General features: G+C 39.1%; 4 protein-coding genes across 4 annotated transcripts; all 4 read right to left on the bottom strand.

The window, feature by feature from the left end:
• Nucleotides 1-1,061: 1,061 nt before the first annotated feature.
• Nucleotides 1,062-2,479, bottom strand: LOC113142989 (diamine acetyltransferase 1-like). Its single transcript, XM_026328397.1, has 6 exons — nt 2,246-2,479; nt 2,052-2,103; nt 1,861-1,941; nt 1,664-1,765; nt 1,472-1,512; nt 1,062-1,365 (listed from the first exon to the last, which is right to left on the bottom strand). Exons 1-6 carry the CDS (start codon nt 2,309-2,311, stop codon nt 1,198-1,200), a joined length of 510 nt encoding a protein of 169 aa, XP_026184182.1. The 5' UTR covers nt 2,312-2,479; the 3' UTR covers nt 1,062-1,197.
• Nucleotides 2,480-4,071: 1,592 nt separating this feature from the next.
• On the bottom strand, nt 4,072-7,391 carry prdx4 (peroxiredoxin 4). The gene is made up of 7 exons (XM_026328090.1): nt 7,085-7,391; nt 6,045-6,162; nt 5,815-5,931; nt 5,372-5,494; nt 5,000-5,130; nt 4,810-4,844; nt 4,072-4,196 (listed from the first exon to the last, which is right to left on the bottom strand). Exons 1-7 carry the CDS (start codon nt 7,284-7,286, stop codon nt 4,146-4,148), a joined length of 777 nt encoding a protein of 258 aa, XP_026183875.1. The 5' UTR covers nt 7,287-7,391; the 3' UTR covers nt 4,072-4,145.
• A 372-nt stretch (nt 7,392-7,763) lies between these two features.
• On the bottom strand, nt 7,764-10,363 carry LOC113143076 (uncharacterized; the record flags this gene model as incomplete). The annotated part of the gene is made up of 8 exons (XM_026328536.1): nt 7,764-7,905; nt 7,984-8,142; nt 8,247-8,485; nt 8,588-8,693; nt 8,963-9,086; nt 9,233-9,472; nt 9,557-10,136; nt 10,277-10,363. Coding segments are annotated over 8 exons (1,677 nt in total), but the record flags the coding sequence as incomplete, so codon positions are not given.
• A 1,321-nt stretch (nt 10,364-11,684) lies between these two features.
• Nucleotides 11,685-16,972, bottom strand: pdha1a (pyruvate dehydrogenase E1 subunit alpha 1a). The gene is made up of 11 exons (XM_026328089.1): nt 16,816-16,972; nt 16,032-16,100; nt 15,770-15,943; nt 15,394-15,520; nt 15,176-15,267; nt 14,668-14,760; nt 14,086-14,241; nt 13,704-13,775; nt 13,549-13,616; nt 12,966-13,074; nt 11,685-12,741 (listed from the first exon to the last, which is right to left on the bottom strand). Exons 1-11 carry the CDS (start codon nt 16,861-16,863, stop codon nt 12,577-12,579), a joined length of 1,173 nt encoding a protein of 390 aa, XP_026183874.1. The 5' UTR covers nt 16,864-16,972; the 3' UTR covers nt 11,685-12,576.
• Nucleotides 16,973-17,084: the final 112 nt, after the last annotated feature.

Raw genomic sequence — 17,084 nt, forward strand, 5'->3', positions numbered from 1 at the left:
CCACATTTGTAGATCGATTATATTTTAGTAGCCTACAGTTTTATGCAGAATTATTTTATAGTGCAAATACAGATTTGATGTACTTTGAGTAGCACATTTACACATTTCAGAGGAATATTGTACTTTTTTACTTAACTGTTTACATATAATTTAGAAAATCATATATTACATGCCAAGTAAATATAGCACATAAGCTTAAAATGAAACATCTAGTTTTTTTCAAAATTATACTTCCATATTACTACCAGTTTTACCAGGGACCATTCCACTGCATGATATAAAATATATTTACATTTACATAATACCTAATATAATAATTGCATTACTTCCAATCCAGGATTTTTTGCTTCAGTATGTTTACATTCTGGTCTTGTCATTCTGTTTTTAAAAAGTTATTGCAAATTTTATGAACTTGCTTCAATGGCAGTAAAAATATGAATGCAAAACAGAAAGGTAATTGTTCTAATGTTTCCAGCCTGGGGGTCAGGACATAACAAAAGGTCACAAGATGTGAAACAGACATGTTAGATGATGTTTAATGTGATGATGATTAATAAATTAGGTAAATTATCTTTGTGTGTGGCGTTTGCATATTCTCCCTGTGCCTGTGTGGGTTTTCTCCAGGTACTCTGGTTTCCTCCCACAGTCCAAAAACATGTATGTCAGGTTGATTGGTGACTCTAAATTGCCCATAGGAGTGAGTGTGAGTGTGCGAGGTTGTTTGTCTCTATGTGGCCCTGTGATGGACTGGTGACCTGTCCAGGGTGTACCCCTGCCTTTCACCCAAAGAGAGCTGGGATAGGCTCCAGCAGATCCCTGTGACCCTGGTTAAGGAATAAGCGGGTATAGAAAATGGATGGATGGATGGATCTTTGTGTGTGTGTGTGTGTGTGTGTGTGTGTGTGTGTGTGTGTGTGAGAGAGAGAGAGAGAGAGACAGAATAGCCTATTAGTGTTACTGCCTGTACATATTTTTCATGTATTTAAATGAAACAATATCCACACCAATATATTTATGATAGTTATTTCTCCAAACTTAATTCACCAATCAGCAGCGGTTAGTTGAGATGATCAGAAACAGTTTAATATCAAAGATATTTCATTTGGTAAATGTTTTTAATAAAAGGTTGTCAAGTCACTAATCACACATGACAGAATTCTTGCTATCACCAGCAACCATGAAGATCAGGTCAGTTAGTTAATTCATAGTCATTTTCAGCAGCTTGTCTTTTCTAATCTCAAAGAGACGCCAGCCCTCCTCTGAGGAGAGGTCAGCTGCTCCTCGTCGCTTGTAAAACTCGATAGACTTTGTGTTGTTTTCTGCTACGATGAAGTGCATGCTGCTACAGCGAGTCTTCACTGCCATCTAAGGGTAAAAACAAAGATAAAGGAAGTATTAGACACACCTAAAATGTCAGTTGAATTGTCAGCTTGTCATGAAATTAGCTTTAAGTGTACAATGGCAGCCATACCTTGCTCAGAACCTTCAAGATTTCTGAACCAATGCCAAGACCTAGTGAAAAATTTAAAAAGTACAAAGTGCAATTACAGCAGTAAGATCATGAGGATGTATCTATAAATGCCAGTCAATATTGAACAACATCTCCTCTGTAACTTATTAACTTTTACCATCACTATGTAACAGCACCTGTCAGCAACCTTACCACGAAACTCCTGCATGACGAAGAAGTCTTCCAGGTAGAGAAGCTTTCCGATCCATGGGTCATATGTGAAATAGTACATGGCAAAGGCAACCACAGTGTACCCTAAATTAAAACACAACCATTTTGGGGTTAAATTTTAAAAGAAGAAATGTAACTCATAAATTGTGAAGAGTTCTGTATATGAGACATGTTTTTACCCTCATAGCTCTGCTCTTCTGGGACTTCTGCAACCAAGCAGTGGTAGAACGGATGATCCCCAAAGCCATCTTCAAGCAGGTCTACAAGTGGGACATTGAGTTTATAAGAAACCATGACTGACTAAACATACTGTATATATTTTAAATATGTATGTTTCTAGATTAACATAATGAAGTCTAAACTGAAATACCTTTCTCAGTCAACCTGACCCTCTCCTCCATCTCCTCAAATTTAGCAAGTTCCTAAGGCCCAAAGAAAGAAACAAGAAAGCCAATTAATTATGCTTTTAACTGGAACTACAAATAGAAATACTAGAGCAGAGATAATTTTACATCAAGTGATAAAAATGCTGTATTTGCTATTAGTCTTTAACATTTGGTTTACCTTTATGAGTCGCAGGATATCGGACACATCCTTGGGTTCAGCTGCCCGTAATATAAAATTGGCCATTTTCTTTTTTTTCCTTTTTTGCCTTTGCTCAGTAATCCTCTGAATGTGAATAAAAGCAAAATTTGTTTCTTCATCCGCCCCTCAGGAGTTTACCCCCCGACAATGAATTGGGAAAACCAGCACAGATTCGCATTCACTGTGTCACATAGAGTGATACGGTTGTGTCTCTAAGTTCTGTCTTATATGTCTCTGGAGGAGGTGAACCTGTTGTAAATCCATATATGGGCATCCTACGTCTGTTTTCTCCAATGACTCCTTATCTTTGTACGAATCACTGTACTCCATTTGCATGTTGCATAAAAAAGTAAACATTAACAACACATGTTTATAGAGCTGGGTATAGAGTAACCCACATTTGAAAAGGAGAAAAATCTATATTTTCTCCACACAAGTACATCTAACTCTAAACAAAGTGTTCATCAGAGGGGTCATATGAGTTTTTGTGTACAAGCACAAAATTGTGTTGAGGTGAGAAGAATCTTTTTTGATCTAATGATCGTCCCATTTAAATAATACATCCCTTGAGAGCTATACCTCCAATCAAGAGAATCATGGGAAAGGAACTGGGAAAATGTAGGTGTGTAATAGCCAGGAATGAGCACTTGATCTTTCAGATGTGATGTGGTGGTTATCCAGGACTGCATTTTTTTTAGCCAATTATTCACAGACCTTGAGTTTATACTGCAAAGTAGGCCTTTTACAGTGCCATTTGGATTGATACAAAATCACAGAGCAAAACCTGGTCTCTTGCCACAAGATGAGATTCTGCCAACCTGTGACAGTCATAAAGTAATGACCCTTGACTGTCTGCTCAGATCACAGCATATCTAATACTCTTTAAAACGAAGTGTCACTCTATTCACTGGCACTGAACAGAGTTAGTGTATATATATTTTATTTTTTTAAATAAGCTTCATGCAATTGTGTTTAGTTGATTTGTTTAAGTGCAACTCTTCAAAACAAACCAAAAGCATTTAAGTTGGGAGTTTCAAAGCCCAATCTGGCAACGCTCTGCTGCACAAGGAAAACTATGAATGTTTATCATAGCTTTTATTTTTTTTTGGTTTGTAGTTTTTTTTTCTATAAATTCGCTATAAAACTGATATTTTCAGACTGTCCTAAAAATAGGTCATCACTCAGTGTGAATTTATATACACACATGAACCTTTAATTTTGCATTAAATCAGCTGCAGAAGACAAGATCTCATTAGCTGGCCACACTTTCACTTAATGTTCCCACATGCAAAACCTCAGCAAACACTGTACTCACTTTCATTTTTCTCTCTTTATTATTTTGAACAATGAGTGATATTACAATATTACAGACCCACAGTATGTACACAACCCATATGCACTATCTACTCAGAATTTACAGTTTGTTCTTAGACCACTCCTAAAGCAAATTTATTTACTCGTTTGAGTCACTGCTCGAGGAATTAATGCCTATGCAGAGCCTGGGGCTATTTGCCAAGGTAATATGTGTATGCAGCGCTCATGACATATATTACATTAAAATTCAAAGTGAACACCATAACCACTACAGCAAGTACTGTGACATTTCTGAGGATATTTCAGGCTGAACTCTTTGTAAGAGTTGTACCAGAGAGCATCTTGTAGCGATGTGGTGAATTCACACCGGTGGCAGCTGTTCTTTCCCAGTGTGCAACCCCTGACACTTTCACCACTAAAGAAACCTGAACTAAAACTGCCACTCTGTGGTGTCACTCTTTCAGATGAATCAGAAGACCAGAAAGGCAACATTTTATGAAAACAAATTTTATTTGAATTTTCAGTAAGTAGTGGACTTCACAGACTGGGAAAACAGAAATGTGGATCAGCTCAGTTTATCAAAATACTTCAGTTTGCCTGAAGGGTCAGGAATGATCTGTGGGAAAGAATTCATTAAATTAGTGTATAATAATTATTCCTTTTGGCAATAAGAATTACACTGGACTTGTGGTAGCCACCCCTGATGCCTGAGAGCCTCTGCCCTACTTGTTTTCCAACTGTTTCCACCCTTCCAGCTTCTGATTAGCCAAACACACCTACTCCAGGTAATCAGCAGTGAGTAGGGCAGGGACTGGTGTAAAAACAAGCAGGGCAGTGGCTCTGAAGGACCAAGGTTTAAACCAGCTTGTGACTAATTTAGACTAACTCTAACAAGATACTAGTCTACTGATGTGAACATCCATGCTCGTAAACATTTTACACAAACATTAAAAGCAGCTGCCTAAAATGGCACTTGCACAACCTGGTCAGGTAATATTCCCAGTCCATTTGTCTTAACTCATTTGTTTTTATATTTAACTTTACATTTAATTTCCCCTTACATTTTTTTAATTTTACTTTTAACTAGACAATATTCGTTATTGCACGAGCTGGACACGGATACTGATTTGCAAATGCATTACATTTCATCTGAGATCACCTATCTTAAGTAAAGCAATACTAGTCAGTGACCATATATCCAAATCAGTCTCATGCCCTGTGATACTCACTGTGTCACTGCCTGGCTTCCATCCTGCTGGACACACTGTAAATATCACATTGTTTCAATCAGTAACAACTCAAACAGTCCACTGAAAAACAGCTATAAGATTTTCAGCCACTTTTGCATTACTCCATAAAAAATGAAAAATAAACATTTAGTATGTCATATGTCAATTTAATTTAATGAGAATCTATTACCTTCTCCATGTTTGTCAGTGTACTGGAAGGCCTGCACCAGACGCAGAGTCTCATCCACAGATCTTCCCACTGGAAGATCGTTCATGGTGATCTGCCTCAGGATGCCTTTGTCATCAATGATGAAAAGTCCCCTGAGACACAAATAGAGAAGTAAGATTTCAAGCATGATTTACTGTTAGTTCTTTACATGGTTAAAATGCTCACATAGGTACAACTTATAACACATTGGTCCGCATCGCAGAATCATGAAATGTGATTTGTATAAAGTGCTACAGGACGATCCCACACAAACTACAGTATCTTTTATACACATTTCAAGGGAAAAGATAAAGATGGCCATCGTCTAAATTAAAGCAAAACTATGAACTGTACCTCAGTGTGTGTCCCTGGTCCTCCAAGTAGACTCCATAGTCTTTTGAAATCTGGTGAGTGAGGTCAGACAGCAGAGGGATTTTCATTTGTCCAAGTCCACCCTGCTTCCTGGGAGTATTTATCCTGTTCATAACAAGATATGTCAGGAAAAACAAACTTATGATCGGAGTGTACAGTCTAGCAAGATGATTCACTCTTTCAGAAAGTACTTAGAAAAGGAAATGTAGAGTAGAGCTCTTAAGCCAAAAATAAACAATGAGTGAAGAATGAAACAAAAACACTCACTGCCCTTCAGAAATGAAACACCAACTAAAAGTCATGTATTAAAATTCCACTTCAGTTATTCAACAGTGTCTATTCCTGTATGTCTGTCTGTTATTATCGGGCTTTGTCTTTGCAGCTTTGGCAGCTTTGTGTGGGCGTAATGTCGACAGCAATCTTACCAAGCCAGGTGGGTGAACTGGGAGTCCACTGAGCAGGCGACCACCTCTGTATTGACAGCATGAAACTCATGCACACGGTCACTGAATGCAATGATCTCTGTAGGGCAGACAAATGTGCTGCAAAGGAGCAAACACTTTCCCATGAACACATACTGTGTTGTACAACAATACTAATACACACACACACACACACACACACACACACAGATTATATAAAGTGTGGTACTTACAAGTCCAGGGGATAGAAGAAGAAGACGAGATATTTGCCTTTGTAGTCTGACAGCTTGAGCTCTTTGAATTCACCATTGATGACAGCTGTTCCTTCCCAGTGCGGTGCAGGCTTTGAAACTTGAAGAGGAAGAAAAACATATAGACATAAAATCATTTATATATTATTTTTAGTTTTACTGTATGAACATCCATGATATGTTTTGCTCATGCAAAATGTCACATTATTCAGAGCTACTACTAGTGATGCTTATTATTAATAATAATTGTATCTGACCAATGCACGCATAAACCAAAGATATTTAATTTACAATTATACAAAATAAGGAAATCAACATTTATGGATTTTAGGAGCTGGAAGTAGAGAATGTATGATAATGAATGAATTAAAATTTTTAATTTTTAACAATTTTCAAAAAAGATCATTTTTTTGTTGATCAACTGACTGAACTGTTGGAAATAGTTTTGTTTTTATTAATTCGTTATGTCAAAATGTGCCTAAAATGTCTATAAATAAATAAAAATGTCTATTTTGTCTCAACCAGGCCACAGAAGTAACACATGGAACAAGCTGTGGCAGTGGATAAAAACAGAGGCCATAAGTACAAAGACTACATTTGCACACTTTGGTTTAGTTACATGGCCACAAGTGTTTGTTTCATAGATGCCTGCTATAGTTTCCCAGTGTCCAACCTCCTGCTGTGGATTAACCAGTGATGGTGCCAAACACCGTCATGTGTCAGAGGGGGGGAGGGAACATAACCCAATGGATTTCATTGACGTGTCCTACTAAACTATTTGCGTTATAGTTAGGCCCCATGTGAAAGTGACAATAACCTTTAAAGCTGTCACCTCAGAATTGAACTCCAGGGTTAACAGACAATCAGATTCCAGCATAGGCTGCAGACAGACGCTGTTTCTGTCCTCACAGCGAGATCAGCCTGTAAAAGCTGCAGCAGCTGCTACTGCTGCGTTTGTCAGCAAGAGGAGGAAAAGAAAATCAGCAGCCACCTTATGGGTGAACTCATGGACAGAAACTCACTCTTGGCTTTGCTGAGGTGCAGGGAATGGTCAGACACGGGCACACGGAAAGCCTCCCCGGGATAGACGTGTCCTCCTGCGTAGTTATGACACTGGGAGTTTTTCACATAAGCGTCTTCTGCAGATGTGAGGAGGAGGAGGAGAGCTGTGCCAAGCGCGCACCAGAAAGCCTTCTTTAGGTTAGTGTGGACGAGGAACTCCATTGTGCCGTCCCTTTGTGAGCACGTAGCCTCTGACTGACAACGCGTTTCAGTCTTTTCACAAGATCTGAGCTCTGTTCCTCCCTCGCTTTTTCTTCTTCTTCACATAGATTTAGGAGCAGCCGACGTCCTTACTGTCTTTACTTACTGCATTACTGCCATCTTCTGGTGCAATTGCGTAATGATTCTCACTTTTCTCTCCAGTTCGACGTTGAATTAGTTATAAGGTTAATCTGAAATGTTAGTTTGGGTGAAATCCTGGCTTTAATAATAATGTTTTATATGGAATCACTGTGAATATGTTGGAAATGTACAAAAATAATATCTCCCTTATACATTAAACTGATTCTTTTAGTTGAATTATTGTTATATGTTATTTTACAGTTTCCCATTAATATTGTGTATTGTTATCAGAATGATTTGTGACATGTACATTATGCATTTTTCACTTTTATTTTTTAAACATTTATTCACATGTATTCACATTAACGTGCCATTTTTTTTGGCCTTTATAAAAATCTTGTCCAGTCTTAATCTTTCTTCTTCAGGGATGATCCTGGTCCACAGGTTCAGAAAGTCCCGGTGGAGGGCCAGCTTCTGGAGAACCATTTGTCCATTGTGCCTGCAGAGGAATACCTGTCTTTAATCAAATCACAAGCTAAAATAGTCTAAAGTGATTTAACAAAGCTGAAAAACCCACCTCACTTTTGGTGCACCGTCCACAACCATTTTAGAGACAGCAATAACGAACCGCCCAGAGACGGTCCTTCCTGATGTCAAGACGCAAGCCGCTCCAACTCTGTCAGTCAGCTGGTGCAGGTGTTCTGCCATGCTCCCTCTAACCACAGGAGAACGGTGGCTGGGGAAGGACAACACACAAGTCAAGTGACTCTTCTTCATTTCACTTCCTGTTGTTTCAACGCTTTACCATTAAAACAAACGCTGCCTCTTTGTTACTCTTACTTCAGCCCTGTGTTCAACAGACAGCTCACAGTCCGACCGGGGCTGCAGTTTTGCACCATGGCATCCAGGGCCAGATTAGCCTGCTGGTGAATAAATGCATTTGTGGTTTGTGCCAGTTTCTGCAGGAGGGCTCGGCCCGTTCCCTCCACCTCTGGGTCCATGGCTTTCTGGAGGCAAACATAGAGCTCAGCTATGGTGTTCATAGCAGCACAGGCCACTGCAGAGCGCAGACTTTTCACCTGCACGGTAAGAATAAACATCAGTCAAGACTGTAGGATGGAAACTACATGAAAAACAATGAGGGGAAACACGGACAAAAAGAAAGAAAGTGTTCACCACACCTCCTCACTGAGGACCAGACACGTCTCATGGAGTTTAGTCTTCAGGATCCCTGAGTGGTGTTGTGCCAGGGCCCGAATTTTTTTCAGCCCGTTTATTTTCTCCATCCTGCGTGTTAACATGGCAAAAAATAAATGAACCACACAGGGCACTGCTTTGAGAACAACACAAATAGCCTGAAGTGTCGATCTTAAAATTACATACTAAAGTGCAGTTTTACTGATAAAAGTAAAGGTTCACATGTTCTACTGGTTACAGTCTGTATTGACTGGGTGTATTGACAGTGAACTAACTCTCTGGAACTAAGCATCATGACTTAAGATCAAGCATTTCTTCAGGTTGCTACAACAGACTGCTCTGTGGTGTTTCTATCTTACCAGTCATCTGAGGAGAGCATACTGAAGCAGCCAGACAGACTCTCCACAGGGTTGTTCAATGGCTGCAGCACATCTCTGTCTTTATTCACGCTCTGGACACTGCAATTATTAACTGTCTTCTTTTCTAGTAAACACACACCAAAATGCTCTTTACTCACATTTTCAATCAAATAACTAGACTACTACAACATTTCTACAATAATAAGAAACACTTGAAGCTTAAAATCTGAGTTTATTCTACAATTATCCAAGATCTATAGAAGTGCTTACTTGCTTTAGTGACAGTTTTTGCAGGATGCGAGAACGTCTCAGGTTGAGATCTGCTCTTATGTTTTTGTTGATTTTTAGTAGGGGTTTGAGCTACAGGCTTCATTGCAGGAGCCATTTTTTCAGCCACTGGGTGCTGATGTGAATGAATGGAGGTTAACTGGAACTGCTCCAGTCTTTCCACTAGATCCTTGACCTTATTTTTCGCTGTCAGGAGCCTGAGTCCATCAGCTACCTCTTTGCCTGTTCAGAGTAATAGAAAAGAAGTCAGACTTTAAATTTCTAATGTAGAAGTAGTGAATATATAAATGCAGGTGACAAACTGACCAGCTCCACTGAGTTTGGCAGAAAACACAGGCAGTCGGGACACTCTTCTCTCTCTCCTGAGCAAAGGAAGTGCTTGAGGAGGCGGAGGAGTAGGGGTCATCTTAGTAGGGCTTTTAATTAGAGAGATTTCCCTCAGCTCACTTGGAGTATCTATTGAGCTGAGGCTGTACAGAGAAGCGGTTGGGCTCTTGTCTTTGTCTGTCATCTGAGCCTTTTGACATGCAAGTACAGCCATCTGACTGCCAAGCTGCACCTCATCCCAGAAGGAGTCATCCTCCTCATTATCCAGACCATGAAGATGGTTGTCATCAAAAACAGGGCTGACCCTCTGCCCTCGAGGTGATTTTCTGTTTATTCTGGGAACAGGTGGTGGTTGATTCGAAGGCAGAATGACATCAGGAACAGAAAGTCCCAGTCTCTCCAGAACTGCATCATCTCTGGCTTTCTGCGCAGCACACAGTGCCTCTGCATGTCGAGTCAGTGCAGCTCTCTTAGCCCTCTCAGACATTTGTATGTCCATGAGCCTGGATTCACTGGTGGAGCAAACACGGTTTTTCTGTCGACACTGGCTCCTACTTTCCTGTAGCATAATTAGAGTCTTATTTTACCACTACTTTTTAAGATCAACCAACTTCCCTGTGTATATCCATGAAAATAAACATTCAGATATGAACAGTGAAAGAAGGTTAAAGATTAGAAGGGTGTATTTCTTACTTCAACACAATCACAGACCTTTTGGGTCCGCTTCCAGAATTGTTGAAAGATGTTTGAGGTTTCTTGATAATCCATCACTTCCAGTAAAACACTATTAAATCATCCACAAGTAGAAAAACTACCAAGCAGTCCTGATCAGTGTGCAACTGACAAATGCTTAATTCAAGAATTAAGTCCAGGAACGTCTTCTACAGAACACGAGAATTACAGGTGATGTCATGTAGAACCCAGGAACATTCTCTGCCTCATTCCACCTCAGTGATTCCAACTGAAAGGCAGGATCAGCTGCATATCATCATTTCCACTTTCTCTTTCACTGCACCACCTAACATCAGTAGTGAGTAACAGTGAAGCCACATTATCACCATTCATCAAAGCACTATGGGATTTTATGTACAATTTGTCCGGCAGCTGTACATAGAGACAAAAATGAATACACAAATACAACACCTTAGTCTTTTTATTATGATCTCACACATAAAACCAATGTTTCCAGCACTTTCGCTCTCAATGTAACAGGTTAACATATACTCACACTTTAGGCGTTCCCAGTGGTATTATGACAGGTAGCGACGTTCTAAATTTTAGTCTGTCTTCTTATATGACTGTACTGTAATACTTACAAATTACAGAGAAAAGATATTTCCCTTCAGGGATGATCCCTTTAAGGGTCATAAGGTTTGTCACAATGTTCACTAGTGAAAAACAATTTTTTTTTTTTTTAAATAAAAATGATTTCTTACCATTAACAGTACATGGTATGATGCAGGTCAGGTTATTTTGCTACCTGAGGTCACAGTGCAGACAATTTTTATCCACCATAATGTTAATTCAGGAAGATATATAAAAAAAAAAAAAAAAGGCTAAAATTCAAAATGTTAATGTAACGCCATCTGAGTGAGACATACAATTGGCACGTCAAGCTTAAAGGTGCACTACTACCTGAACCAACAATACGTAACATCCAATCCAACATCTCAGACTTATTTAAGTGAAGAATGCGCTTAGACTTGAAGTCATTATGTTTCCACTCAGCTTTAGTTAAGCTTGTGGTAACTGTAATTATTCAGGACTATAAATATCCTTACATATATACACCACAAACTGAAAGAATCCAAATATATGTATATATATATATGAATGTAAACATCTGTCCTCATACCATACATTTGAATGTTGGGTGCATAAAACCACCTGTTCAGCTTGGAGTGCAACACAAACAACACCTTCATCCCCTAAACAACATGAGATGTGCCAGGCACATGTTTGGTGTGGCAAAATAAAATATTTCAAACCTTTCCCTTGGTATTCTTACCCCTTTCTAAAACACAAAATATTGAAAGACAAAAATGTAAAGGCTGCCTTTTATGATGTCTTACAAGGGGTTAAATTAAAAAGACAAGGACTAATTAACTCAAATTGAATTATTTATCATGTACACTTGAATATAAAGAGTACAAAGCCATTTTTACAGGTCAGATAGTCTCTTCGTGGAACAAAACGTGACAGATGAACATTTTCTTAACCGTGCCTCAGAAATGACCAAGAAACATCAAACAAGCAAATTCAGAATCTGTGAAATAAATTAATTTGGGGCCAGATTTATTAAAACTGATATGCTTTGATATCAATACAGTAGCCTCCCTACTTCAAAATAAAGCAGAAAAAATAATTTATTTATATAGTCAGTGTATGTAGCTTAAAGTTGGCTTTTAGTTCAATATTGAAATGCAAAATATAAATGAATATGGGACAGCATTTCATGAAACTGTGGCAACACTGTAACAGAGACATTTTGAACAATGAAACATTTGAAGACTATCTAACTTACTATCATGTCTGTCTGATTTACATGCTTAGTGTTGTTCGTGAATATGATACTGATAACTTTCAATTACAGGTAAGATGTTTGTCAAACTGTACAAAAACTAACAACGGTAACCGGCTATTCTTAGGGTTGGATAATGAGTCCTGATATTTTGGACAGTGCCTGGTGTATGTGTGCAAACATCAATAACAGTAATGTAAAGACAAGGGACAACCAAGACAGTCAGCATAAGCTTTAGAAAAGGTGTTCTTGTCAGCATTTAATTCTCAAAATATCATTGCAAATATTGGTAACCATTGTTAAAACATACAGCACTGAAATTGATTTACTTGATTGATTGTTTAAACTCTGGGTCTGAGGCAGTAGTTCAGTACATTAAATGAGGTGTGCGTATATGTGAGGGGACAGGAGTTGGGGGCAGGAAGGGTAAATATATATCAGGGTGGATGAGGTGATGAAAAGAAGGGATGAAGAAAGTTTAGCTAATAGATTTCAGCTTTGACCATGGATGTGTGCCGCGCACCTCCAGCGGCGGATTGTTGTGAAATATGTGGTTGCACAGCTCTTCCAGTGGGGGTTCAGGATCTGTGGTGGCAAACTGAGCAGCATCTTCAATTTGCTTCCTCACCTCCACATCAATGTCCTACAGACACGACACAGGCAAGGTGGAAAATTATGGTAAGTTGCTCAATATATATAATATATCAGCACAAAACTGCAGAGTCCTCTATGTTTGTCTGAGGCTGGCTTGCCATCTAGAGTATTTGTTCGGTGGTGAGTTCAGCTGAGCTCACAATGAGAGACAATGCTACATTAAAAAAACATTTTTTTTTTTTCTCTCTTTCCCAAACTGAAAGCATTTGCTACCTTGAGCTCCTCCACGCTGGCCATGTTGTTGCTGAGCATGCGATCCTTGAGCAAGGAGATGGGGTCGCTCTTACTGCGGACCTCCTGGATCTCCTCACGTGTCCGGTAGCTGTGAGGGAAGAGAATGGCAGCAGGGATGTTGTAGGGATACACTAATATAATCTAATCCAAGTCTTAAATACTGGCATAATGCCAGTATTTAAGACTTGGATTAGTTTTCTACTAAATATGAAGATAACTGATTTATGGTCATTGTATGAAACCATATTTTTTACATTTTTAATTTAAAACTATAAGAAGTTCCTCCAATACCAATTTAAGCCCTGCATTCATTTGCCAAAGCCAATACCAATATTAGTGTCTGAGTTCAGTCCATCCCTAGGCTGTGGTCAGGGTACAGCAAGGCCACTACATTGGGAAGGAGAGTACATGAGCAGTACTGTGGGGCTGTGGTTGAAGCAGGGGGGCAGCAGCATAGTGAGGATAACGTTTAAATGTGAGATTATTGTTACTTAAAAGATAATCAGGAAAGAGTAAAGACTTAAATTGTATTAAATTAAAATTTACGACTGTCATTATTTACCTGACACCAGGATCGCTCATACTGTGGCCATGATAACGGTAAGTCTGAAGTTCCATGAGGATGGGACCCTGATGAAAAGTAGCACAAAATAATTTAGCTGGGAAAACAACAGCCATGTTTTTTTTGGTTACTAGAAATCAGAGACTTTAACTAACCTTTCCAGATCGGCAGTGATCGGCTGCAAACCTGCTTGCTTCCCGAACACACAGAACATCCATCCCATCCAGCTGAACACAAAAACAATACCCCAAATTTCACTGAATTTTAAGAGAGTCTTCCACAAAAAAAAATAGTACTTTAAACTAAACTCATCATATGGACAACAAAAAGAGAACACTACTCACTAAAAAAAACTTTCAGGTTACTGTACGTAACATGCACTGATTTGTATATGGAATTTAGGAGTGATACTTTTTAATTCAAGTGCCATGTTAAGATATTATCATTAAACTGAGAAACTGAGAAGTGGAAAAATGGCTGTGTATGGTTTATTTCATCAGTACAAAAAAGATTAAAAGACGTGAATTATCACAGTACCCTGAGACCAGGAATGAATTCTCCTCTCTTGTAGTAGTCAGTGCTGGCTGCAGCCCGCTCCACTGAAGTGCCCATGCCATACCTGTTGTTCTCACAGATAAAGATGACAGGCAACTTCCAAAGTGCTGCCATATTGTAGGTTTCAAAGATCTGACCCTGTTAAGCAGACAAATATTGTTTTTAACTTTAAGATATAAGTGCTGTTTTTTTTTCTCCCAAAAAAACTTCTTGATATTTTATATTAGAAGGATGTAGCCAAGTAGATAATGTTTAAAATCTTTTTGTCATGTTTTATCTTATTTTGGTGTTTTCAGAAGTCGTGCCATTCCGAACCTCCTTACAGCAAACATAATGTCCCTGTGTTGAATTTGACGGTGTGCAGTGAGCTGGATAGGTTAGCTCAGTTACAGGATGTCTCTAAGATTAGAGGCAGCTCTGACACAAACTTGGAGAAACAGACTGTCCAACAATATGTGGCTAGTCTGACCTATGTTCAATGTGATGCATTTATTTGCTGCATTGGTTTCCATTTTTAAAACATACAGTTGTTAATGTATAGGCAGAATGATTTCTGTGTCATACCTGATTGGCAGCACCGTCACCATAGAGACAGACACAGAGCTCGTTGTTGCCTTGATACTTGCAGGCCAGAGCCACACCAGCACCGAGAGGAACCTGAGGAGATTAAAAAGTTACATTAAATTGATTTTATGACACACAGGATAACCTGGATGACAATTTTGTGTGTGTATAAATCACTTGAACAAATGCATCATTAGCTTTTATGTGACTTGCCTCAATGTGATAATGGAATTATTAGGACGTCATGGATTATCTAAACATGTTTGTTGCGAAACCACATCCACAAATGATATCTGTGTTTAACTCTAACAACACTTATCATAATTAAAATTAATTAACAATATACTAGCAAATATATTTAGATTTATGCTTACACTGCAATCAAGATGTTAATCTTTGCTTTTCAACACATTACTTCTTTCTAGAACAGCCTTCCAATGTGGCTTAACCATCAGCTCAGAAAGCAAAAGACAAGGACCAAACTGATAAGTACTGTTTAGCAACATACCTGAGCTCCGACAATTCCATTTCCCCCATAGAAGTTCTTACAGTACATATGCATAGAGCCTCCTTTGCCCTTTGCAATTCCTCCTCTTCTGCCTATATATTACAAACAATAAGATAAAAGGGGAAAAAAAAAAACAAAACAAAACAGGAGAATAATGTTTGTCTTATGATCAATAACAATTGGAGCTTAGAATCTAGTGACTGAAAATGCAGACTCACCAGTGAGCTCAGCCATAATCTCTTTCACAGTCCCTCCTCTGGTGTACGTGTAGCCGTGGGCACGGTACGCGGTGATCAGGTGGTCAGTTTGATTGATTGCTGCTTCGATACCAACTGCACAAGCTTCCTACAAGGAGAAAACAAGCAGTGTGATGACTGTGTGTAGCACATATGGAGATCCTATCATCTAGAAACTGTAAATCCATAAGGCGAGAAATGCTGAAATTTGGTTTAAGAAATGCAAGAGCAGAATTTAAAAACATTTAATGTCCGGCAGGAATGGCAAGCTTAAATCATTATTATAACACTGAAGTGAAATTTGTTGTGGTAAAAAAAAATTTGCAGCACTGTTTAGGAAAATGATGGTGTGCTCAACCTGGCCATCATACAAGTGGCAGAATCCCCTGATGATCTTCTGCTTATACAGCTGATCTGCCTTCAGCTCCATACGCCTCATGAGCTGCATGGTGCGGTAGTACTGCAGACCCTCATCACGAGTCATGACCACCTGAGTGGCTGGACCCTCATCCAGCTTGTGGACGTCACATTTCTAGAAGGAAACAATTGTCCATAATAACTCACATACTGCCAAGTGCATTGATCAGTTTACTGCAAAAGTATGTATTTTTGCAGCTTACCTTTATTTCAAAGGTAGCCTGGGTGGTGAAGTCAGCATATGTGCGTGCTGATATGACTGCTGCAGCTCCCTGCCATGGAAGAGAGGTGGGCGGGGGACAAAGAACAAAAAAAAAAAAAAAAAAACATGTCAAAAACTTGGCCAAGGATCCAAAACAACAGTATCGATGTCAAAACAAAACATTCTTTCTTAATAAATTCATTAAATGTTGGCTTAATACAAGCAGCTGTACAAGAAGTTTGTTAAAATAAAACAAGATTATGAGCCTGACTAGATATTTAACAGCTTTCAGTACTTTCCAGTTTTAATACTCAAAAAATGAATAAATAAATAAATAACAGAGCCAGAATACGGTAAATTGACAATATTACTATAAATGAAAAAATACTGGCTTAAAACCTTTTTAAGTGAAGCTCAACAGATAAATATTTTGAAACCCACTCTAGCTGGTATCTACCTGTGATGAAACCTCCCAGTTAAATCAAACAGCTGGATTTGTTAGAGAAGTTCTCAGATGATTCTCAAAAACCTCCCAGTGAATGTCCTGATAGTATGAGCTGCCAGTTTAGGAAAGGACGTAACAAAACACTTCAAATTGCTGTAACATATTGGGAAACCTAAAGGACCAGACAGAAGTTAACGCTAGCAAACAAGCTATCACTCGGCCCTACAAGGTCAGAAGAGCGAGTTTAGTCTCATTTTGGGTAAACACTGGAGGACTTAGGGTGCAACTGCAGCGCGGGGTTTGGCCTACACAGTCCATAGTTTTAACCTGGTGTACTTACATTTCTCTGAGCGCAAGCTCTCAGGACACTGGAGATATTACTCAGCATCTTTCCGGACTAAACCTGGTCTCCTCGGCCCTGCTCCGGCTCCGTCCTTCTGTCACAGCCCGTCCTTCCGGTTCCACTCGCCTCTTCTTTTTCGCTGGCTTCATTAACAGCAGGAAACTCGCTGCTGCCGCCACTTCCTCTGTGGTTCGTGCAGAGACACGGCCCAACGCGTCACACGTGTAAAACCACGCCCACCGCGGGAATAAACAATTCAGTGCTTT

The sequence above is a fragment of the Mastacembelus armatus genome, chromosome 14 (genome assembly GCF_900324485.2).
Source record: "Mastacembelus armatus chromosome 14, fMasArm1.2, whole genome shotgun sequence".
Taxonomy (NCBI): Eukaryota; Metazoa; Chordata; class Actinopteri; order Synbranchiformes; family Mastacembelidae; genus Mastacembelus; species Mastacembelus armatus.

What these genes read in the sequence shown, in the direction of transcription:
- LOC113142989 (XM_026328397.1), bottom strand. Translation starts at nt 2,311, where the DNA reads ATGGCCAATTTTATATTACGGGCAGCTGAACCCAAGGATGTGTCCGAT. An exon ending in ATATCCTGCGACTCATAAAG is followed by an intron (nt 2,104 to 2,245) that starts GTAAACCAAATG and finishes TTTGGGCCTTAG; the next exon opens with GAACTTGCTAAATTTGAGGA. An exon ending in AGAAGAGCAGAGCTATGAGG is followed by an intron (nt 1,766 to 1,860) that starts GTAAAAACATGT and finishes GTTTTAATTTAG; the next exon opens with GGTACACTGTGGTTGCCTTT.
- pdha1a (XM_026328089.1), bottom strand. Translation starts at nt 16,863, where the DNA reads ATGCTGAGTAATATCTCCAGTGTCCTGAGAGCTTGCGCTCAGAGAAAT. An exon ending in GCCACTTGTATGATGGCCAG is followed by an intron (nt 15,521 to 15,769) that starts GTTGAGCACACC and finishes TTCTCCTTGTAG; the next exon opens with GAAGCTTGTGCAGTTGGTAT. An exon ending in ATCACTGCCGATCTGGAAAG is followed by an intron (nt 13,617 to 13,703) that starts GTTAGTTAAAGT and finishes ACTTTTCATCAG; the next exon opens with GGTCCCATCCTCATGGAACT.
- prdx4 (XM_026328090.1), bottom strand. Translation starts at nt 7,286, where the DNA reads ATGGAGTTCCTCGTCCACACTAACCTAAAGAAGGCTTTCTGGTGCGCG. An exon ending in TTCTTCTATCCCCTGGACTT is followed by an intron (nt 5,932 to 6,044) that starts GTAAGTACCACA and finishes GCTCCTTTGCAG; the next exon opens with CACATTTGTCTGCCCTACAG. An exon ending in CAGTTCACCCACCTGGCTTG is followed by an intron (nt 5,495 to 5,814) that starts GTAAGATTGCTG and finishes TGTTATGAACAG; the next exon opens with GATAAATACTCCCAGGAAGC.